Raw genomic sequence first — 24,580 nt, forward strand, 5'->3', positions numbered from 1 at the left:
ATCATACTATCTTTGTCTTACACTAGTACTAGTACTAGCACCAAAAAGAAGAGGATGAGTATAGATTTTTTTGTTCTCATTTACTGACAAATTCGTTTCACCAACTATAATAACATTTTTCTGCATTTTTCTGAAGAATACCTCGGCTTACTACCTTTACCTTTTAAAAGGCATAAAGGTATCTGAAGTTACCGTAAATTGAGCCCCATGACTTTGAATTAAAGTTCAAAATCATTGTGGGAAATATATTCCCTCTGCCTTAGGCTTAAAATCATCTTAAAATGGCGTAGACGTCTCGAGATTTTATTTTTGCTTACATTAATTTTATTTCTTATGCAATGATCTAACGTGAAAGTGCAGCTTATGAAAAATTAGTCTTTGAACACGGTACTTCTGCCATAATAATGGTATTAAATATATAATTAAGTTATAATTGTATTCAACGATAGAGCTTATGAAAAGCCGCGTGGGTTTTGTAATAAAACAATATTATATTTTTAGTATAAATATGTAAATTGATAAATTTATTCAATAGCACCATAATTAAGATAATTAAAATACAACACAACATCACTATTTCATCATAAGAAGTAACATGTCTAAAGATATGAAAATTTAATTATGCAGTTTTCACAACCAAATTAAATCTAATACAAGTTTTGAATTTGCTAGATATTTATAAAAGTGTCTATCTAAAAAGCCTCTATTGATTATTAATTTTATTATGCTTATCACATATCACTGTTGTATTATTTATTAGAGATCTTGAACAAAACAATATATGACCTTAAAAAAATCTACAACCTAAAATATATAAAAGGAACAGTCTTACATAATACATTATGCGTTTTCGCCAAGGATAAAGGAACATAATAATAACGACTCTAAAATATAAACGATATCACTTTCAGTAGGAATCAAACCAAGTAAGTGATGAAGGACCTCTTAGAGCTCCGGATTTGACCCCCGTGTATTTTCAGCGAAAATTAATTATTTCGGAGAAATGCTAACTGACCTAACTGTACAGCGTATTAGTATAATCTGTCAAGAAATTGTAGAAAATTATTGAGGGCGCCACTTCCTACGTAAAGCTTTGGTTTCCTCCGAAAGCGGTGCCGTCATATAGCGGCCGTCTCCATACAAATACTACGACATCCATATTTAGCCGTATTATTTAGTATGGAGACGGCCGCTATATGACGGCACCGCTGTCCTAGGAAAACCGTCACATTCTTGACGTAAAATGCTTAAACATGGCAACAATTTAGTATGGAAATTTTTAGTTCCATATTATTTAATTTCTTCTAATTTATGTCGTACTATTGTACTCGTATTATTGCCATTCAGCGAGGAAATATGCCTGCCAGCCTGATGCCTGATGTGCCTGCTGGAGCCTGTATCTATAGATTTTTGTACTTATTAAGTTTTATTATACTTTGTATTTTTGTGTTGTTAACTATAGTTTAAGATGTTAAAAAGTATAACATCATTGTAGTCGAGTATGTCAAAAATAATGTTCAGTAGAGCAGAAAGTACCACATCAATCAGTTTTAATTGAAAACTGTTCTGATGATTTAGGACCTAGAATTAAATAATAAATAAATATTATAGATCATTCTTACACAAATTGACTAAGTCCCACAGTAAGCTCAAGAAGGCTTGTGTTGTGGGTACTCAGACAACGATATTATAATATACAAATATGTACATAAATACATAGAAAACACACAAGACTCGGGAACAAATATCTGTGCTCATCACACAAATAAACGCCTTTACCGGGATTCGAACCCAGGGCCGCGGCTTCACAGGCAGGGTCACTACCCACTAGGCCGGACCAGTCGTCAAATTAGGTCCACTTTTACTTGAGATCTAAAACCACTCCTCCCATCCTTCTTATTTCAGCACCTACTCGTGACTCGCCCCTTGAAAGTATACAAGAATTATTAACAGTATCATCGTCGTTTGACTTTGATTTCTCAGGCGCATAGGAATTAGGTCGGATTTTGCTTGCAACCTAAATCCACTTCTTCTCATTCTCCTTATTCAAGCAAGAACTCGACCCCTGCCAGCTGAAAGAGCTATTATCCGTATCCCCATCGTCATTTGACTTTGATTTCTCTGGCGCATAGGAATTGGGTCGACTTTTGCTCGCGCCGAGCATCGAGTGGCTGAGTCGCGAGGCGTCGAAGTGGTAGCCCGCGTTGGAAGGTTTGCGGACCTCGTTGAGGTACTTCCAGGTGTGACTGTCACTCGGGTCCTCGGGCTTGGGGCTGTACATCCACTCTGCAAATAGTGAAATTAAGTAAGATAAATTTAAGAGTGACATTCAGAATTACAAAAACTGTTTTTTAATTTCGAAGCAATTTGATTAAATCTGCACTGGCCAGCCTGAAGGCTGAAATAGGTACTTACGCTCTCAACAAAGATCAGTCTAGGTATACGCAACAGATGCAAGACTATCAAATTTGAAATAAAGAGTTACCAGGCTGTTACATTAGAGCACATTGCTTGTATTAGAACCGGTGGCCGCAGAGACAGAATCTCTAAAACCGGAGGACGCATAAAGTACAAGCCCCTAACAAGATGGATCAATGAATAGAGTATTTGATATTTTTGTATGAATGGTATCAGTCGATCAGATTTGTTTTGAAGATCAAATGTCTGTATGGGATCCATTGTCTTAAAGCAATACAAAAGTCACAAATAGTGGTCAGTCGGCACCCGCACTTTACTGACGAAACGCTTCTAAGAAAATGGCAATATATCGTAACGTCACCATATAACGTTAGAAGCCGTTCCGTTGTATAGAAAACAAGGAAATTGCGATTTTGTCGGTGAAACATTGCGGTTATATATATTGTTGCCATAGAATTTTTTTTTAATAGAATATAAGGAATCGAATAGTACCATTATTTTTTCCTATTTGAAAGTAAAATAAATATATTTTTTTGAAACTTTAAGGTCTTGTATTTTTTTATTATTCCCATATATTTTTTAAGTTTCCAATGTATTGTGATAAATTGCTAATTACCTATCTATTTTAGTGAGATTTAGTTATAAAATTCCACATGTGTCAATAACCATATTCAGGGTTGGGCAAAATACTGGCTTCCACGTATTTGAAATACAAATTACAAAATACATTTTTAAAAGTATTTGAAATACAAAATACAAACTACTTTGGTGACGGGTATTTGAAATACAAAATACAAATTACAGTGTTTAAAATAATGTATTTCAATTACAAAATATACCTTTATTTATTTTTTTGTTTAGCATTTAGTTTTAACGTTAACGAATATCCTTTCATATAAACTTATAGGGTCATTGCGCTAGTTTTCGTCCAGCTCTAGTTTACGTCCACTTGACGAAATTTGAATATAGTATACCTACATTCCTGCACAAATTTAGACTGATTTCAATCCTTATGTCTAAGGCGTCTAAGCAATATATCTGTCTACATATAACAATGATATTTCGCAAAAAGGAAGCGCTGGTGGCCTAGCGGTAAGAGCGTGCGACTTGCAATCCGGAGGTCGCGAGTTCGAACTCCGGCTCGAACCAATGAGTTTTTCGGAACTATGTACGAAATATCATTTGATATTTACCAGTCGCTTTTCGGTGAAGGAAAACATCGTGAGGAAACCGGACTAATTCCAATTACGGCCCTAGTTTACCCTCTGGGTTGGAAGGTCAGATGGCAGTCGCTATCGTAAAAACTAGTGCCAACGCCAATTACTGGGATTAGTTTCCAAGCGGACCCCAGGCTCCCATGAGCCGTGGCAAAATGCCGGGACAACGCGAGGAAGATGAAGATTTCGCAAAAAGTAGTAAATTAAAAATGAAATATATTTTTGATAATCCGTCAAGTCGTCGAAAACTAGTGCATGGACGGAAACTACTGCAATGACCCTATCCCCTAGATTTAAACGAAAAGTTCCACGCAGAAGTTGACCTAATATAGATCCAGTATCCAGCCAATGAAAATTGTATCTCGGCTGGATCGGAGGTTCGCGGTCGGCTCACAGCTTGTGCGAGAGATTAGACATTTTAGGATTATAGAATTTAATAAAATGTATTTATAGAAATGTATTTTGAAGCTTGAAGTATTTGAAATACAAAATACTAAATACATGTGAGTGCAGTATTTGAAATACCAAATACAAAATACTTTTGAGGTAGTATTTGAAATACAAATACAAAATACTAATTTGTATTTCAAATACGTATTTCAAATACATGTAATTGAAATACTGCCCAACCCTGACCATATTGGTCAAGTTTGAAGGGGACCATGAGGAAAACTCAACCAGACGTGGTAGAATTTTTTGCACAGCAGTGGACGTCTTTACGGCTGACTTTATCTCCCTAAACGACTATCCTGACCTAAATGACTTTACCTCCTTTGGAAACCTTCGCGATGGCGTTGAGCAGGAAGTCCTTGTCCTTGGCTTGCAGTACCAGCATGTGGCGCAGTATCTCCACCATGGAGTGCTGCGCCTTGGCCTTGGCTCGCATGTAGTACACCAAAACACTGCAAACAAACAATATTAACACATTCATTGCCACCCAGGCAAACAAGACATCCGCGCCAAGCCACAAACATTTCATCATATAAAGCTGTAGTATCACGATCCCGACTATCGGGTCGTCCGGCCTGGGAACGAAATCATAAAATACCCGATAGTCGGGTTTTTGGCACTGAATATGTTAATTAATTATGGTCTGGCTGATCTAGGGACTTTAGCTAAAAGGTTCCAGGGTCCGTTTTTGACAAACGAATCCCAAAGAATTATAATTCAACAATGGGGTTGGCCGGTCAAAAGTATTTAGCAGATGGCGCCATCATAGCTTGGCCTGTCAATCCCTAGAATTTTGTAATTTTTTTGTTTTTTTAATGCCCTTGATGCCAGCCCTTTCAGCCAAATCTCATAGAAAAAGGGGCAAGTATGATGGCGCCATCTATGCAAACCTTTGACAGTTGCCAACCCCATTACTTATAGGCACTGTTTTTTGCGATTGTCATCTGACTTTTCGACCCAGAGTAAGAACTAGGTTAGGTTGGTCCGATTTTCTTGCTGTTTTCTTAAGTCAATATCAAACGATAGTACAGTCAATGAAGACAAATGCTACATTTGCATAGTTTTGTCTATGTTTTCTATGATTACATACCACAACGTGAGCACCAGGAAACCGATGACGCCCGGGCGCGTCAAGAACACCAGTATGCTCCGGAGAGTGGGCCGTGTAGACAGTTTCAGAACGCCCTCCGTGAACACAGAGAATACTGTTTCGTAGTTTTGGAACGGCCCGCAAGAATGAGAGCTGGTTCTGTAACAAATAGTTGAAATTTGAATGGTAGTTTCTAATTTTAAAACGGTTTGGATTAGTACTTGACAGATTGAGACAACCCGTTGCAACTACCTACTTATTATTAACATCTTTTTTTTTATAGCCTATGTGTGTGTCCCAGTGGTGGGCAAAGGCCTCCCCTCTCCATTTCCAATCCTCCCTGTGCTGAGCAAGATCCCGCCTAGCTGCCAAAGCCCGGCGTGACGCCGTGCACTCCAGCGCCAACTATAGCGGGAGTTACGGGTCGCTATCGGAGCGCATCAGACTTCAATATAATATCTAATTACAATAAATATGTGGACACATTTCGACAAATAGCGCATTATTATTATTTCAATTCATAAATTATATATTTCCAGGTCCTTCAAAAGAGTAGGTACTTGCCAAAGCATAGTCGCTGCATATTGGTAGGATTTGCGAGAAGTTAGAGTACCTTAATTCGGGAACTCGTGCGTTCAGGTCTCTTGTCAAAGCTATCCAGGGGAATTAATGCACGCCATCTTTTCCGTCTCTGCACATGGGAAATGATTCATCGGTCGGACAAGCCCATATTCTGTGTAAGCTCTTTGCGTCCAACTCGACACCGCATGACCGGATGACGGGAGAGCCGCGCCGCTAAAATATGGCAGTGGGAGAGCTGTATAGCGTATGTCCGGTTCAACCAATTAAAGCTCAGTGCGTAAAACACTTCTTTACTTCGACGACATCTCGAATGAAGTTCAGTTCCGCGGCCTTTTAGAGGGTCAGGCCAAATTAGTCTCAAAAATGCATCGGTGTGCTCAACAGATCGAGATAGTATTTCACACTGGCCCACCGCTTACAGCTTTATAAGGCACGGGCACAGGTTTGCCCACACATGGAATTTTCTCATCAGTGGGCAGGGGCACCCCACTCACCCCAGTACCAGCTTCTCCATCTGGGCTGCATCCAACGAAGAGTGACGAATTGGCAGTGGCCATCGTAATAATTCGGATGGGCTTGACTCCTTGGCGCTGCGTACGGATGTAGACTCGCTTTGCATTTTCCATGGCACCTACTTGTACAACGGGGAGTGCTCCGAGGAATTTGTTTCCCTGCCGCTTCTTTCCGCAATCGCCCTTCGCGACAAGATTTATATCTTCACTACTTAGATGGTTGGCAGTTCTTGTGCGTTTCTCCAGAAACTTCCTGCCTCACACAGCTACATAAACTGTGAAATGCGGATTGTGGAGTAAGTCTGCGGTATTTCCGGACTGATACGACCTTCAAACCTTCAAGAAAAGAGCGTATTCCCATATTAAAGGCCGGCAACGCACTTAACGCGCGACGGTAATCACTTACCGGTAGGTGTTACGTCTGCTCGTTTGCCTCGTATATCATAAAAAAAAATAATTAAGGAGCCATAGGTATCCAATAGCCATAGGTATGCATCTCAGTCGTCCCGTCATCTCTTTCTCGGTCTGCCTCTGCCTCGACTACACTGGGGATGCCAGCTAGTGGCTATTTTGGCCCATCTGTCATCATGCATCCGGCAGACATGTCCAGCCCAGTCCCACTTTAGCCTGGCGGTCTTCACCCCAACATCAACGACGGGTTTTGGTGCGAAGCTCTGTGTTCCTATTATCATCATAGTATATTATATTACTTACCCTAAGAATAAGGTCCCGATGCCGAAGAGCGTCGAGAAGAGAGACATGGTCACCAACATGTATAGTACCGTTTGGGTCTGCGCCGCGCGCCAAATCTGCACAAACATAAAATTCTATTAAAAATGAAATATAAAACTTAAAACTTTTTTTTTTCTTTGATACAGGCTTTTATTGGCGACTGTACTAATGTACGTATTTGACGTTTACGTTACAAACTCAAAGCGCATTAGCTTTTCACGAAAAACAAGTCCGAATTTCAGTGTTACCACCAATAGAAGCGACAGCAATGGCTATAGCACCCATAAAACGCCTCGTTTGTAGAATATCGTCTAGTTGGACAGGATCTTGAACTCTAATGCTATGCGCTTAAGATTGAAATTTATGAGTTCACGCCCTGATTGTCGATTATAGTCAGCGAATTAAACACGATGTTGAACTCTAACTACCTACATACAAGGTTCATTCTACAACGGTAGAGATATACCTTCCTAGCCGGCTGGCACGCTCTCAAAGCGCACTCCCTCTTCACGTAGAACAGGCACAGGAACTTCAACGCTACTGCTACCACCAATAGAGGTGAGAATAGCATGCCGAACCACAGCACACCCTGGTTGTAGATTATGGTCAGCGAGTTGAACACGATGTTGAACTCTGGCGCTCTGGACTTAGGGTTCAATCTGCAATTAAATATTTTTAATATACTTCAAAATTGATGTATTATTGACCGAGCGTTAGCGAATGTCTCCGTTTCAGCTTGGGACAAAAAATGTTTTAGTATGCCTGGATGTTCTCGTCTATAGGTCGCAATTCTCATTTTCGTGAGCAGGTTCAATATATTTTTTGTCGATGCCGTTTTTGGATTTTTTTTAAATGGCGGAGGCATACATTTATTCAGATTAAAGATATAATCCCGAGGTCTATACTGTCTATAGCTCACAGCGACACTAGTGAGTAGCTATGTATTTAACTAATTCAAACAAAATCGGCAGACACAATCATTTGTACAATCAAAGTTAGGTAGATATTTGTGGTATTGTGCTATTGGCGGAAAAAAACAAGTGGTCCGGAAATACAAACTCCACTTAAAAAAAAATGGCTTCGCTTCAATGATAGTTGAGTAAAAAAATTAAAAAAATTAGGTACCTATTTCAAATAATAAAAGAAATAAAACTTACTTAAAAATTAAAGCTCTTAAAAACTCAATAACTGGCAACACTACTAGCGATATTATCGCGTCTAGCAACACCAGCCGGTACGCTTCCTGGCCGAAGGACGTCTCCCAGCACTGGTCGAAAAAATAAAATAAAATCATAATGAAAAACAAAAATGAAAATTTTAAATTATAGTACATTTTGTTTTTAAAAAAGAGATAAAGACCTGGGAACAAAATGTTATTGTCATATAAAATCGTGGCACGAATTTACATTTATTTCATATTTTTACTTGGTGAAGTGACAAAACCAGGCGTTCTTACGCAGCGTACTACGTAGGCGAACAACATGCAAACGCGAAGCGAAGCGATGCGGCGCGGGGTGAATCAATCCTTTGATACCTATAGAAGTGTCCTACGTGGCCTATGTGGGCGATCTCGTTGCGAACGCGAACGCCGTGGGCCCGCCGCGCTGCGCCGCGCCGCTTCGCTTCGCGTTCGTGAGTTATTCGCTTACGTAAGACGCAGCGCTATAAGTCAAAGGACTTTGAAACTTCTGTAACAGTAACAGTGGTTAGTAATACCCAAAGTGAAGGCTATAAAAGCCTAATTTTCAGATGGAACCATTATCCGCATAAAGGAGTCCTCCTTTTCTATTAACCTGTGTGATAAAATGATTACATACCGATATTCACACAAGCTGTCAAACATTGTCCACAAAAGTCACAACTTATCCAAACAAAATTATAGCCAAGGAAGTTAGAACCTTGTTGTATTTTCAATTAGGTTGAATTCCATTTGTTCGAAAAATTTACCAGACAAATGAAATGCTACCTGCTTTGTTTTCAACTAAGGTTCACTTACATTCTTAAGGTTCACTTACATCAGCTCCAGAATTAGACCAGTAGTAGAGAAGCAACATCAGAGTGCCGATGTCGAGGAAACATGTCCGTGCTAGCGTCACGTACACGGCCGTTCTCGGCTTGTAGTATTCTAACCTGTACATAAAACTTAGTTTCAGCTTCTATTTAAAGTGATGTGAATGAGTTGGTGTAGGTACCACTTCTCACCCAAGGCACAGAATAAATAATAGTACAGGTACAGAACGTTCACTCTCTAATAAAACGTGTCTATTGCGATAGATATTATTATAGATATTGGCGCAAGCCGTTCTGTAGCGGTGCGCGGCAACTACTACTGCTAGGCACCAAAAATGATGTGGGCCATAGGGTCGTCCTCGACTCAAAACTCGAGAGTGTAAAGTCTATATTCGTATACTCACTTGACGACCAGCGCGAAGAACAGACACCCAAAGACACCAGTATCTCCCAATGTGCCAATCTGCCAATTTACTCTGCCTTTGTAGTAGCAATAAGAATCCACACTCCAGTCTAACTAACAACCTTAATAATAAAGTATAAAGTCTATATTCGCATACTCACTTGACGACCAACGCAAAGAACAGTGGGCAAATGGTGACTGCTACAGTCACTCCCAACGACACCAGTATTTATCTCCCAATCTGCTCTCTCATTGTAGTAGTAGCAAGAATCCGAACTTCATCAGATTATCAACCTTAACATTAGGGTATAAGGCATCTATTCGTATACTCACTCGACGACCAGCGCGAAGAACAGCGGGCAAATTGTGACTGCCACAGTTACTCCCAAAGACACCAGTATCTCCCAATGTGCCAATTTACTTTCCCTCTGTAGCAGTAGTTAGAACCCGTATTCCACCCCGACTGTGAACCCTAACACCAGGATATAAAGTATATATTCGTATACTTACTTAACGACCAAAGCAAAGAACAGCGGGCAAATAGTGACCGCCACAGTCACTCCCAAAGACACCAGTATCTCCCAATGTGCCAATTTACTCTCCCTCTGTAGCAGCAGTAAGAACCCGTATTCCACCCCGACAATGAACGCTAATACGAGTGCAGTAACGACTATATTCGCTAGTCGCTGGCCGAAACGTGTGCAGAAGGATTTTGAGGATCGCTTCTTGTTTTGTTCGTTGAGGAGTTCCTGACAGAATAGAAATAGAAAATATTTATTTGGCATAAAAACATACAACAACAAAGTTATTAAACACAAGTACACCAAATGTCGCTCAACAAAAGCCGTGTCTATTAGACGAAGCATAGGTTTTCAGAGCAATTAAAAATCAAAACTAAAACACAACTTACCTACCGTAAAATTATAAACTTTGAAGTAGTTACAAATACACTTCCTATAATTTTAATGTAATTGAAGAAAGTGTATCTGTAACTACTTTTAAGTTATTTCGCTTTTACCGAACTGTAACGCGGTGGGCAAATTTACGTTAAAGGTAAAGGGCAAAGTTTTATACTTTTACGGTACCTTAAATTCGTTATAAATGCTGTTGGCGTGCAGCGCCCTAGCCGTGCGCGTGGTGATACCAAAGTCCCAGCTGCAGAACACCTGTAATTTAAATAATACAAATTCATAAATAAGCCGAATTCCCCATACTACCTACTTACCTAGGCCACATGACGAGTGGCATGGGAAGTAGGCAGAGACGTAGTATGGCCGCGCTCGTCATACTGCCCTGCCCTAGTAGCACGGTCGCATTTTTATCGTTTATCACCATGCCTGTCACGTTCTAACAAGTATGTAAGTGCGAAAGTGACGGGCATAGTGATAGTCGATAAAAATGTAACCGTGCTGAGCCCTCTGCATACTTCCCTCAATACTTCCCATACCACTCGTCGAGTGTGTGGCCTATGTAATAGATATTGTATAAGTAATAAAAAATTGTATTAAGAAGACAGACTAACCTTGCTGGCAAATACATGGCTCATGCCGCCGATACGTGCCGTCTCTATGAAGTTCCGGCGGTATGACAACGCGGTTCTATAACAATATATAATATTTAGTATTTCGGAGCTTTGGGACTTCAAATATGCGACCAGATCTGGATATCACGGCCATGAGCCATTTCACTTCCACGGCCTTCATGCGCGAATTATAGACAAACTAGCTACCCGCCCCGGCTTAGCACGTCAACAAATTATACATAAACGTTCCTCTTGAATCACTCTATTAAAAAAACCGCACTAAAATCCGTGGCGTAGTTTTAAAGATCTAAGCATACATAAGAACAGACAGACAGCGGGAAGCGACTTTGTTTTATACTCATCATCATCATCATTGGCCTTCGAGTCTATTACAGACTATACAAGCAGTGTCAGGTAGGGCGAAGTATTTCGTGGCTGTGTAAGCCAATACGGGAGCGGCAAACACGACCACAGGCCTGGCAGGTGTAATGTGCCTGTGGTGAAAAGGTGTCGGGCTGATGACGCAAGAGCCAAGTTTAGAGATAAATGTATGTATGTATGTATGTATGTATATACTTCATTGCACATAGAAATAAAAACACGAGAAACATAGTTACAGAGTAAATTAAATACAACAAAGGCGAACTTATCCCTGTATGGGATCTCTTCCAGTTAATCTTTGAGGAAACGAATAAGACAAAACAGAAGTAACGATGAATGACAAACAAAACAATAGTGTACAATCACTAAAGTTAATGAAATGCAAGTTTTGAATACACATTGTTACAAATAATATATATAAACATAAATAGAAATACTTAAATAAATAAAAATAAGGCGTACATATATAAATATAACCTAAATTAAATAAATAAATAAATACCCAATATATATCATAAAACAAATAGATATGAGCTCGAACCAGAAAAGTAAAGGAAACTAAAGAAGTACTAATCGAGGAAAACCGAATTACTTATGTATCGGAAAGCCACAATTTTTTAAGCCTCTCCTTGAGTGATAAATCAACGTACCTGTAGCACAAGAGCGCAAAGAACATGAGATACAGGCAGAGCATGGTGAAGAAGTATGCCAGCGGCATGCTGTAACCCGGCGCGGCCACGTCGCTGGTGTGATAGTGGCCGTAGAACAGTAAGGAATCTTCCAACGCACCCTGGAAACAGTTTACAGAGTAAAATTACATCTGTTCTGTTTCTGTTTTAATCTGCTTATTTTCAATCAAGAGGTTAGTTGTACAATCAATCTCAGTTACAATCTCTATATTTGGAGATTATTTAAACTAAGCTTAGCCTTATATGTGAACTTATATTGTTTTGTTACAGTTAGTTAGTGCTTACATGTTAATACTAGTTATATCTTACATTAATTCATGTTAATCACACATTGTTGTTGTGGCCATATTAACGCCACTGAACGCCTGGCCTGTAATGGGTAAAGAGCTAACTTAGAATAAAAAGCGGCCAAGTGCGAGTCGGACTCGCCCATGAAGGGTTCCGTATTTAGGCGATTTATGACGTATAAAAAAACTACTTACTAGATCTCGTTCAAACCAATTTTCGGTGGAAGTTTACATGGTAATGTACATCATATATTTTTTTTAGTTTTATCATTCTCTTATTTTAGAAGTTACAGGGGGGGGGACACACATTTTACCACTTTGGAAGTGTCTCTCGCGCAAACTATTCAGTTTAGAAAAAAATGATATTAGAAACCTCAATATCATTTTTGAAGACCTATCCATAGATACCCCACACGTATGGGTTTGATGAAAAAAAACTTTTTGAGTTTCAGTTCGAAGTATGGGGAACCCCAAAAATTTATTGTTTTTTTTCTATTTTTGTGTGAAAATCTTAATGCGGTTCACAGAATACATCTACTTACCAAGTTTCAACAGTATAGTTCTTATAGTTTCGGAGAAAAGTGGCTGTGACATACGGACGGACAGACAGACGGACAGACAGACAGACAGACATGACGAATCTATAAGGGTTCCGTTTTTTGCCATTTGGCTACGGAACCCTAAAAACCGGCCTAGTGCGAGTCGGACTCGCGTTCCAAGGGTTCTGTACATTAAGTCCGACTTACGCTTGACTGCACATTTCTAATAGATTTTCGTGTCATCTATAGGTAAAAAATGTATTTATTTCAAAACTTTAGACCCAGTAGTTTCGGAGATAAAGTGGGGAAAAGGTCATTTTTTGGCTGTTTTCTTAAATAATTTCTAACCTATGTATTTTAAAATTATAAAAATAGTAGTTTATGCAACAGTGATATAATAAGGGTTCTTAAAATTCAAGGGTCGAAGTTACAAAACGAGACGTAGTCGAGTTTTGTAAAAAAAGACCCGAGAATTTTAAGAACCAATTATGAGCTGTTGCATACATTACTTTTTCTATGACAGCTGCAGCAAAAAAAAAAAAAAAAAAAAAAAAAAAAAAAAAAAAAAAAAGTTATTATTAAAAAAAAGAGTTATTATTCAAAAAAAAAAGTTATTATTTAAAAAAAATTGAGTTATTAAATAAAAAAAAGGGTTATTATTTAAAAAAAAAGAGTTATTATTTAAAAAAAAAAAGACTTATTATTGTAAATGAAAACATACCTCTTTCAATCAAGATGATCGGAACTTGTATCTTTAAAAAAAATAAAGCAGTTGTATTATACTCATAAGATGACTGCTAGCAGTCATCTTATGAGCCTATAGACAAAGCATTCAAATGACATTGCTTTAGATATCACTGTCAGTCATTTAATTGACACATTTAAGTGCTGGAGTAGAAAAAATACATTTGAAATTCTCAAAATGAGCTGTTTTATTTAATATATAACATGATACTTATCGTTTGAAAAACCTTTTTTTGTCCATCTTTGGATCACTAACACATATGTGTACCAAATTTCAACTTAATTCCAAGAAAATAGGCTGTGACAGACGGACATACAGACACACGAGTGATCCTATAGGGGTTCCGCTTTTTCCTTTTGAGGTACGGAACCCTAAAAATAGAAGGAACTTAAGATTCACTCACTTTTCCACTGACAAAGTCCAAAAAACTGATATCTTTTATCCCACTGCTCGTCTCATCGTGCAATAACTGGGGTACTACTACAAAAGCGACCAGCATAACGGCCAGCAAAGCATCCAGCATGAACAGCCATCGCAGGAAGTAGAAGTAGGAGCCGACGGCCGAGCCGAAGTGGCCCTCGATGGAGCGGATGGGCTCGTACCACAGCTCGATGGAAAAGATGAAGTCTCGGAAACGGTCGTGGGTCTGTGGAAAAATAAGTGAAATTTAGTAAAAAATTCGGACTGCCCGTTTCTATTACTGGTGAAGACACAGATTTAGGGTCGGTTGCACCAAACCATATGTCACCGTTAAACCGTTCGCGAAATTGTATTGTATGGGAATTTGCATATTTCTCTGCGGAGTGATGTTGATCAGTCTGTCAAGTGTGGTTGGTGCAACTGGCACTTAGTGCACACATTTTCCCCATTATTCATTAAACCTAGAGCTACCTCTTACAAATCTCCGTTAAATTTCGTTTCTTTCTAAGATACAGAAATAATCGACGATGGGGACAAACAATAATCGACGGTTTATTAGATATTTGACAAACGCCATTTGCCTTTTTGTACCTTAAACTTCGTACCTTCGAAAACTGCGCTTGAACCGGCTTTAAGCGATGTAAATCACAGCCAGAAATTAAGCTTTATTAGGTCCTAACTTCGGGTATACAGGAGAGATATTTTTTTCACCTATGTTCGACTCAACTAGAATAAAAACTATGATCACAGATCAAACTTGATGAAAAAAAAACCGGCCAAGTGCGAGTCGGACTCGCGTTCCAAGGGTTCCGTACATTAAGTCCGACTCACGCTTGACTGCACATTTCTAATAGGTTTTCCTGTCACCTATAGGTAAAGAACTATTTTGTTCATTTTTTTTTAATTTGAGACCCAGTAGTTTCGGAGATAAGGGAGGATATGGTAATTTTTTGCCTATTTTCTTTGAAGGATTTCGTGGTTTTAATTAGTGATTTTAAGAAAGAAAACTTGTACTTTTTACATAACGGTATATTTCACAGCATTAGACAGATGACAATCAAAAAGGCGCCAGAGGCGACGGATTAAAAAAAAAAAACTATGGCTGCGTTCTAAAACAACTTAACACCCACCCCTAGAACGCAAGCCTATTCTTGCTAAACAATACAACATCTTATTGGTGGTTACACCTTTTGTAAAAATGTCGGCTAACATTTCATCACCCTTACAATAACAGAATTTAATCTTAGAATTACAAACATGTTCTTTAAGAAAATAATAACGTATATCAATGTGTCTTGATCTAGGCAAATAACAATCATTTAAAGAAAGTTTTATCGCACTTTGGTTATCACTGAAAATGGTGAGGGGCTCGTTCAGACATTGGCCAAGCTCTGCGCTAAGTTGTCTCAACCATAGCGCCTCCTGAGTGGCCGAGGACATCGCCATGTACTCCGCTTCGGCTGTCGACAAAGCTACAGTCTGCTGCTTACGCGACGACCAGGAAATGGCACCGCCCTGTAACATAAAGATGTAGCCCGTGCAGGATTTGCGGTCTACCACATCTGCAGCCCAATCTGCATCGCAATAGCCTGTGATGATTGAGTCACCATTCATGGTATAGCTCAGTTTGAGATCCTTGGTGCCTTGCAAGTACCTCAACAGTCTTTTAACTGCAGTCACATGTTCAGTATTCGGTTCTGCATTGTATCGACTCAGTGCATTGACTGCAAATGAGATATCGGGTCTTGTGGCTTGAGCTATGTATAGAAGACAGCCAATAACTTGCCGGTATGGATACTTATTGTCTGGCTCTGCGTCTTGGCTAAACTTGATGGCAGGCTCTATAGGCGTTTTTACAGCCTTGCACTCTGACATCCCGAATCTATCTAGTATCTCATTAATATACTTTTTCTGATCCAACATAACTGTACCTCCTTGTCTTGTAATGTTGAATCCTAGGCACTGGCTAGCTTTTCCTAGATCTTTCATCTCAAAATGTTTCATCAACTTCTTCTTCAACATATCCTTGACATCTTGTTGAGATGTAAAAATAAGTAGGTCATCGACCCATACTGCAATGAAAGTATTCCTTTCTTCATTGAAATAAACACATGGATCAGTCTTAGACTGCTGCATTCCAATATTTTGTAGTACACAATTTAGTTTCATATTCCATAAGCGGCTAGCCTGCTTTAGGCCGTATATAGACTTATGTAAGCAGCATACTTGAGATCCTTGTACATATAGTTCCGGTTGTACCATGAAAATATCAGTGTCTATCTCTCCCTGTAGGAATGCAGAAACAGCATCCATCTGATCAATATCCATGCTATATTTTGCCGCTAAAGCAAATAGGTAGCGTATGGTTGTATACCTTACTACTGGTGAGTAAATCTCCTCGTAGTCTATCCCTTTCTTTTGAGCAAATCCTTTTATGACAAGTCTGGCCTTGAAACGTGTAACCTCTCCAGCCTGGTCAGTTTTAGTTTTGAATACCCATTTGGAAGGTAAGGCCTTCTTATTGGTTGGAAGATCAGTCAAGCTCCATGTGTTGTTCTTCATCAGAGAGCTGTACTCTTCGTCCATGGCCTTTTTCCATTCAGCGGCTTGTGGAGATGACATGGCTTCTTCTACTGACTGTGGATCGGACAAATTAGTGAACAAACAGAACAAACTATTCTCATTTGCTTTCTTACGGGGCCTTAGAGTAATTTTCTTGTCTTGATTTTGCAATAGACTTGTATTTACCGGGGGATAATAGGTTTCATCAAGATCTTCTGTATCAGTCTGATATTCACTATTAGAATCTTCACTATTATTATCCTTTACAGGCTTTATAGCCTTACCTTTGCTGCCTGGTGTACCATTGGAGTTTGTCGGACTCGAATGACCCGCGGTGCTGCCTTTCAAGCTGTCATCACTGGTCGCTGGGCTCTCCTTCTTCTCAAAGGAACTACTGGAGCTGACTGATGACAGGTTTTCTTCTCCTTGGAGATCAACTGAAACAGTGTTTTCATTAAACATGTTATTTTGATAATTTTCATGAAAAATAACATCTCTGCTCTTGATGATTTTTCTACTGGTTGGGTCTAATAGCCGGTATCCTTTTGAGCTCTCACAGTATCCCACTAGTATCAACTTTGTCGATTTCTTGTCCCATTTTTGTCTCTTCTGCTTGGGTATATGGACCATGGCCTCCGTGCCAAATATTCTGATATGGGACAGGTTAGGTTTACGCCCATACCACATTTCATATGGAGTCTTACCTTCCAGGCTCCTAGACGGGGAGCGGTTTGTGATATAGGCAGCTGTGGCTATGGCCTCGGCCCAATACCTTGGCTCTAGTTTGGCATAAAACAACATACATCTTGCCCGTTCAACAAGTGTGCGATTCCCGCGTTCTGATAAACCGTTGTGCTGAGCTGTATACGGTGTTGTAGTCTGATGGATAATACCATTACTACGTAAATATTTTTCAAAATGATTATTGCAGTACTCTTTGCCTCCATCTGTGCGAATCATCTTAATTTTTCTTTCAAGCTGTACTTCAACTCTAGCCTTAAAATCTTTAAATACTTCTAAAATATTCAGTTTATCTTTCAAAAAGTACACATGGAACATACGAGTGTAATCATCGACAAAAGTGATAAAATATTTCATACCTGAGACTGATAGGTGTTCCATCGGCCCACATAAGTCAGAATGTATGAGCTCAAGGGGCTGTGTGGCTCTGGAACCCACCTTGTTGAACGGCAGTCTTGTCTGTTTTCCTTCTGCACAGTGAGTACATCTGATATTGTCACTTTTTGTTTCAATAGTCACACCCTCGGCAGCAATAGGCAGCTTGTTGACATGATACATTTAAATGTGCCATTCTTAAATGCCATAAAAAGGTATTGTCAACATTACCTCTGGCTGTAGAAAATTGTGCAGTTTCAAAGGTATTGGCTGTATCTAGCAAGTAGAGCCTATTCATCTGTGTTCCTGTGCAGATGATCTTTCCTTCTGCATTCAGAACATGGCATCCCTTTTCAAAAAATCTCACTTCATAACCATTCTTTGTTATGCTACTCACTGATATCAAATTAGGACCAAGTCCAGGAGTATACAGGACCCCTTTCAGTTGAAGAATCCCTCCTTTACTCAACTTGACATCAACGCACCCGGCTCCCAATACAGGTAATGTTGCTTTGTTACCTACAGTGACTGAAGTTACCGGTGGCTTGCCAATGTTATACATTAAGTCTTTTCTAGCTGTCATAGTCATCGAGGCACCTGAGTCTATGAACCAATTATTGTTGCTTTCTGTTCCTAAAGATGCTGAAAACGCTGCCACAAAATTTGTACTATCTCCACTCTTCTGCTGTTTGTGTGTAGTTTTCTTAGGATTCTTGCAAAACTTAGCATAATGGCCATGCTTGTTGCAGCTGTAACATCTAGGACCCTTAGGTTTAGCAGGCTGCTGGTCCTGCTTAGTCTTCTTAAAGTTTGTGTATAAGGCAGCGCCCGAGTCTGTTGATTTAATTTCTTGTAAAAGTTTTGTTTTCACAAGATCAGCGGTAATTGCCACACCTGAACTTTCGAGCCCCATTAACATGGGCATGTAGACTTCTGGTAAACCAGCTAGCATTAGTGTGCCGAGCCATTCTTCGTTAACATCAAACCCAATATTGCGAAGTTTGTGAGCGGTTGTCATTATCTTACTAATATAGTCTTCAACACTATTGCTTGACTCTAGAGATGTGTTCACCAGGTCCTTAAGCAAGCCTACTTTCCTTGTCAGCCCTTTGTCATCAAAGGCCTTTTGTAAGTTTTCCCACACTTGTTTTGCCGTCTCGCAATCTTGTACATGGATATAGTTCTGAGGATCCAACAGCAGAATCAACTTAGCTTTGGCTTTCATGTCCTTTTTAGGATCTATCGCTTTGCTTTCGTCACTAGGTTGCACGGACTCCCAAAGATCTTCATGCTGCAAATATGTCTTCATACTAAATTTCCAAGTCGCGTAGTTGTCACGGCCGGTCAATTTCTCTAAATTGAACAAGTTTGTGCCCATCTTGACGTCCGATATCGGTATAATTGCTGTTTCGTTGTATTATAACGATCTGCAGTCGATATACCCGGCGACTGTATCGCTGTACTGTACGAACAATTATATTCTTGAAATACTTCGGATTTTCCTTCAACTACTGATCACTTCCGCTGATTAGCAACCACGCTCTGCTACCATGAAGGATTTCGTGGTTTTAATTAGTGATTTTAAGAAAGAAAACTTGTACTTTTTACATAACGGTATATTTCACAGCATTAGACAGATGACAATCAAAAAGGCGCCAGAGGCGACGGATAAAAAAAAAAAAAACTATGGCTGCGTTCTAAAACAACTTAACATTCTTGAATATCTGCTAAACTATTTATCCTAAAATTATAAAAAAAAATATATTTGAGATTCTTACAATGAGCTCTTTCATTTGATATGTAACACGATATAGTTTGAAAAACTTTATTTTTTAATTTTCTCATTTACCCCCCAAAAATGGCTTCCATATTTAAAATTTATTTATTTACGTTATACGTCCATCTTTGGGTCACAAACTTACATATGTGTGCCAAATTTCAACTTAATTGGTCCAGTAGTTTCGGAGAAAATAGGCTGTGACAGACGAACGGACAGACAGACACACGAGTGATCCTATTAGGTTCCGTTTTTTCCTTTTGAGGTACGGAACCCTAAAAATGACAATCTTACCCTTTTCCACAAAAAGCTCATTCTGTACTTGAACCGCTTGCAGAGAGAGATGGGCTTGCTTTTGGACCGGAGGCTGACCGAAGCTGACAGCTTGGCTCTGACGTGCCGCTTCATTGTCAAGCCTTGCGGCAAATCTCGCAGGGCCTCCCTGGAATTGAGAAATTGCTTTCGTTCTAAGATTTTAAAGTACCTCAGATAAGTAGAGTTAAAAAGAGTAACCTCTATGGAACGGCGCGTGCCGTGGAGGTGACACTATTTATTGCTTGCATTTTAGCTTTATGTAAATGAAAACTCCCATCTAACTATTCTAACTGCTGCGTACTTCGAGACTTGAAATAGATTTGTTTCACGTTTTAGAAAGCATTAAAGGCATGTATATTTAAGTGCAGCACCATCTAGTGATGTCTCTGAGAAACAAAAGTAGAAGGTGCTAATGTGTTCAAGTGCTGATCCATCACGTACACTATAATATCGGTCTGCCAGTCCGTCTATCCACCACTTCAAGCTAGTTGTACACGCATGAATAGACAGATTGACTGCACAACTCTTTAGTGTCGTCATCACCTGCGCCAGTGTTGGCCGAAAGTTAATGCGAATTGAAAATGTTGGCCGGTAACCATTATAAATTGAACCTTAAACCGTATCGGACGATTATAGTTTACGATTCAATTTATAATGGTTAATGGCCAGCATTTTCAATTTGCATTAACTTTCGGCCAACACTGACCTGCGCAGCTCTTCAGCTTCTGGATTGTCCTCCATCAGCCTGGAATGCTGTTCCATTTCGTGCACGATGATGTCGGCCTGCCGGTCCGCCGAGTCGGGCGCGTCTGCGGCCTCTTCCAGCAATGCACTGTGAGATGCATTGCGTTTCAGGCGAATCGTGTCTGGAAAAAAAATAGCGTGAGGGACAATTTTTGATCATGTTTACATCAAAAAATATTTTTACATGTACAGTCGCCATCAGATATATCGGAGCGGCCAAGGTGCTCACAAATATCTGAACACGCCTCTATTGTCAAGGCGTTAGAGTGCGTGTTCAGATTTTGTGAACACCTTGGCTGCTCCGATGTATCTGATGGCGACTGTACACATTGACAAATTCTTACGCTCAGTAATTACGCCCATTTAAGAGCCAACAGGAGTGGTCATTTCTCCATACAAACGTACTCGACTGTTTCCTCCGTGAGTTTTGAAGCTAGAGCAATGATTTTTTCAACACAGATTAATATAGTCAATATCTGTGTCGGACCGTTTTGCTTTTTTTGATATTTTTGTTTTTTAAGGCGCTAGAGCCCTTCAAAATTGGCCAAAATGGCCTAATTGACTATGCCGCAATGAGAGGCGTGCTATTCAAAACTGACATCAATTAGTCAAAAAAGCAAAACGGTCCGACACAGAAAATGTCATAATCATTTAGATTTCCAAATTTGGTTACGATTGGTTAAGTTTTGGAGGAGGAAACAGTCGAGTACGAAACCTCGATTTTTGATATTTTTACGCAGGATCTTTCGCCTTGTCCTTATCGCACTAGTTTTAGGAGCCGCTTCCGTTAGCGAGACGGGTATATTTACCTAAAATATTTAAATCTTAGCTCCTGTTGGCTCTTAACACTGGTACCAATATTAACGCATTCGCTGACAAGAACCCGCTAGGTGGGTTCATTTTGTATTGGAAATGGGGCTCTAAGCACTGAAAGCGTTGGAAACCTTAAAACATTCGTTTTAATACAAATAATACATACGCAACTGAAACACCGCCATTATTATTAAGATACCATTACTGACTAAACGAAAATAGGTACACATTTACAGCATGTGCTTCATGCATGCTAAAATAGACCTTTCGCCCGTAGCATAAGGCCTTTAATGGCTGCAATACGTTAATTATACAACAGCTAAGTAGTTAAAAGTATGGTTGGTAGTTGGTAGCTACCTAACAGGGAAAACTGTTTATTCTTCTCTCATATTTATTTTAAAATAACTATTTTTATAAATTGTTATTTTAGGTTGCTAAATATAAGATATGTTTAGCAATTCTTTTTTCCAACTCCAACTTAGAATTATTAGGTTAACAATAATATAAAATTTATCCCGTCCCCGGGTCAATGATTATTTTTCTACTTGCCTAAATTTAAAATAAATTTCAATAAGTTGGTTAAAGTATACATTATTAATAAAGTATACATTAACCAACCAAAAAAGACAAACGAATAAGTACCTCTTATAAGTTCCTGCAGTTCAATCTCACTCACAGAAGTCACAGAGGTCACAGACTCTTCCATTACTTCAAACATGGTAGCTATATATAGTATTTAACTCAAGTCAACATCTTCCAACATTGTCCTGTTATTTTTACCGCAGACCATTTGTTTTTAACTCAAATATTACATATGTTTTAACATAACACAAGTACTAGTATTAAAGTACTATACAATACCCTACACAGCTTTAGAAAATGTAGGATCTAGAACATCATGTATATTATTAGATGCAAACACTTTTTTTTGGAAGACCTGGTATTATACTGTCTTTCCTTACAATTAGTTAATCTGTTAGATATGCTTGAATTTTTTTACATAACAGTAGATTTATTCACAATTAAGAACCACTAAAAACTAGTTTTTCATTTACAACTTGCTTTACAAGTAAAGCTAAACAGTACTTTATTTTACATTAATATAACTTCATATACAAAATAGAAACAGCAGTGTAATGTAACAGTATATGTGCAACTGGCCAGTCCTGTTTTCTCGAAGGCCAATATCAGACTGTCTGAATCACACTAATTGTAATAATTAGGATAATCGGTGTTCATACTCAACACTCTTAAAAAGCTGTCCAACTGTGGACCTTATATCTATCAAATAAGGTTCAGGACTTGTCAGTTAACATATGGCACAAGCTGTAGTTAAGTGGTGAATCAAGGTAATTTGAGCTGTTAATGATACTAATGGGTTGGGTCATTTGAAAAAAAGAGTTAAGGTAATTTATATATAATTAGATTTTATTTTATTTAATCTCGATTAAACTAGGTAGCTAGTTTTTTTATGCCTACTTTACAAGCATGTCATGACATTTCCTACTACCAAAACCATATGTAACTCCGTATAAGATGAATAAAGGCTAAGGAAAAAACGTGCCTCAGAAATAAAAAAAAGTCATTCTCGGATGTTTCGAACCCTTTACAGCGTTCGTGGTGAATGGGTGACAATCATTTCATAAGTTTTATAGATTTTTGTTTGAGTTATAATCGTGTGCCGATAGATGGCAGTAAATTTACTGTGACAACAAAATTTACTATGACAAGACCCCTCTATACTACTTATCAATTCTCTTTGCTACTACTGAGCACAGGCTTCATGTAAATGTGATTTTGGAGATAAATGTAAGTACTTGCACTTTGTTGAATAGGTGATTGCCTTAAAAACATAATACATTCTTTTTCTAGTTAAACATCACCAATATCACTAGTTTAAAAAATGAATATGATAGTTATGTTCTATTAATGTAATAGCATTTTTTACACAAAATCTAACTATACAAATCTATTATCTGATAGTAATAAATATGAATACTCACTGCCGGGCAGCTGCCTGGATGGCATGAAGTTGATAGCCACCTGTCTGGCTGCATTGTTGCGGAGAGAGAAGTTCCGGCGAGCGCTCGGAGGCCGAGACTCCATCTCCTCTATCTCGTCTTCCATATTCCCTGTCAAATAATTTTGGAAATAAATAATGTGCCTTTTCAATTTCATATACATGTTGTAAGTGTTCTAGTATGACAATACAAGTATTTTGATTGACAATTAGGTTTAAATATCCTTAATAGTACACCTGAAGATTTATATAAGAATTCACTTCTTCCTATTAATACTTACCACTTAATACATAAATTGAAACTTGGCAGTCAGTTTTTTACTTGTGTACCTAGTATATTATATGGATTAGTTTACAGCTAGTTCACAGCTTTTCACGCAACACACTAAACTAAAAATGAGATACAATGTAATCTATAATCATTGGACTTAGTTATTATCGATGCCAAGACAATACTTGATAAATAGCAATCATAGATAAGTTTAATAACATAGCTAATGACTATGATAAGTTATCTTATCGTAGAACAATGTAATTATGAATAAGTTACAAATATATGTAAACTTAATACAAGGTAGGCGTTTCAAATATTCATCATTCACCTACCTTGTACGCAGTAGGTCCAATCGTATAGTGGTCTGTAATCTTAATAAGAAGTTCTTATTGCATTTTAAAGACAACTTTTTCGATAAATCTTTGTAGGTTATAAATAAATAAACAAAAGGGGCGGGGCATAATGAAGTTTTTTTTTTTTTTTTTTTTTTTTATGGACTTGAGGGCGGTGTTGCCCGTAGCCAACGTCAAGTAAATTAAAGGGGAGGAAATTAAGCGCGGAACAAGGATTAAAGGTAATTCGGAATTTGGAAAGTGTAGTGGTCAGGACAGGTAGGTATATAGATGAAATACAAAATGATAAATATACTTAGTTTTATAAAATATTATACTTTTATATCATTGTAAACGATGAATGAAGCTAGGATGTTATAAAAGTCTGGATTGATGAGCAAGGAAGGGATGTCTATTGGAAATGGAACATTTTTGGATAGTAAAGAATCCATCAAAGCAGTACGATCATAAAAAGGACATGAAAAGAATATATGATTAATATCCGCCTCCTCGGCACCACAGTCACAATTGGGATCGTTAATAAATTTAAATCGAGCAAGGTCAGAAGGAGCAGATGTATGGCCCAATCTCATGCGTGTTAAACATGATATTTCACGTCTTTTAAAGTTT

At 38.5% G+C, this 24,580-nt stretch overlaps 1 protein-coding gene across 1 annotated transcript; it reads right to left on the reverse strand.

The window, feature by feature from the left end:
* Positions 1–1,962: 1,962 nt before the first annotated feature.
* On the reverse strand, positions 1,963–24,026 carry LOC134650945 (transmembrane channel-like protein 3). The gene is made up of 16 exons (XM_063505900.1): positions 23,951–24,026; positions 23,328–23,456; positions 20,474–20,633; positions 19,747–19,894; positions 13,981–14,223; positions 11,968–12,107; positions 10,937–11,012; positions 10,500–10,580; positions 9,925–10,163; positions 9,017–9,131; positions 8,159–8,268; positions 7,468–7,660; positions 6,984–7,078; positions 5,176–5,334; positions 4,404–4,537; positions 1,963–2,286 (listed from the first exon to the last, which is right to left on the reverse strand). Exons 2-16 carry the CDS (start codon positions 23,449–23,451, stop codon positions 2,018–2,020), a joined length of 2,286 nt encoding a protein of 761 aa, XP_063361970.1. The 5' UTR covers positions 23,452–23,456; positions 23,951–24,026; the 3' UTR covers positions 1,963–2,017.
* Between the last annotated feature and the right edge of the window lie 554 nt (positions 24,027–24,580).

The sequence above is a fragment of the Cydia amplana genome, chromosome 9, assembly GCF_948474715.1.
Source record: "Cydia amplana chromosome 9, ilCydAmpl1.1, whole genome shotgun sequence".
Lineage (NCBI taxonomy): Eukaryota > Metazoa > Arthropoda > Insecta > Lepidoptera > Tortricidae > Cydia > Cydia amplana.

Coding starts and splice junctions, on each gene's coding strand:
- LOC134650945 (XM_063505900.1), bottom strand. CDS start 23,451: ATGGAAGACGAGATAGAGGAGATGGAGTCTCGGCCTCCGAGCGCTCGC. Junction 12,108..13,980: donor TGGACTTTGTCAGTGGAAAA/GTGAGTGAATCT, acceptor AACTGTTTCCAG/GGTGCGTTGGAAGATTCCTT. Junction 4,538..5,175: donor TTCCTGGTGCTCACGTTGTG/GTATGTAATCAT, acceptor GTTTGTTTGCAG/TGTTTTGGTGTACTACATGC.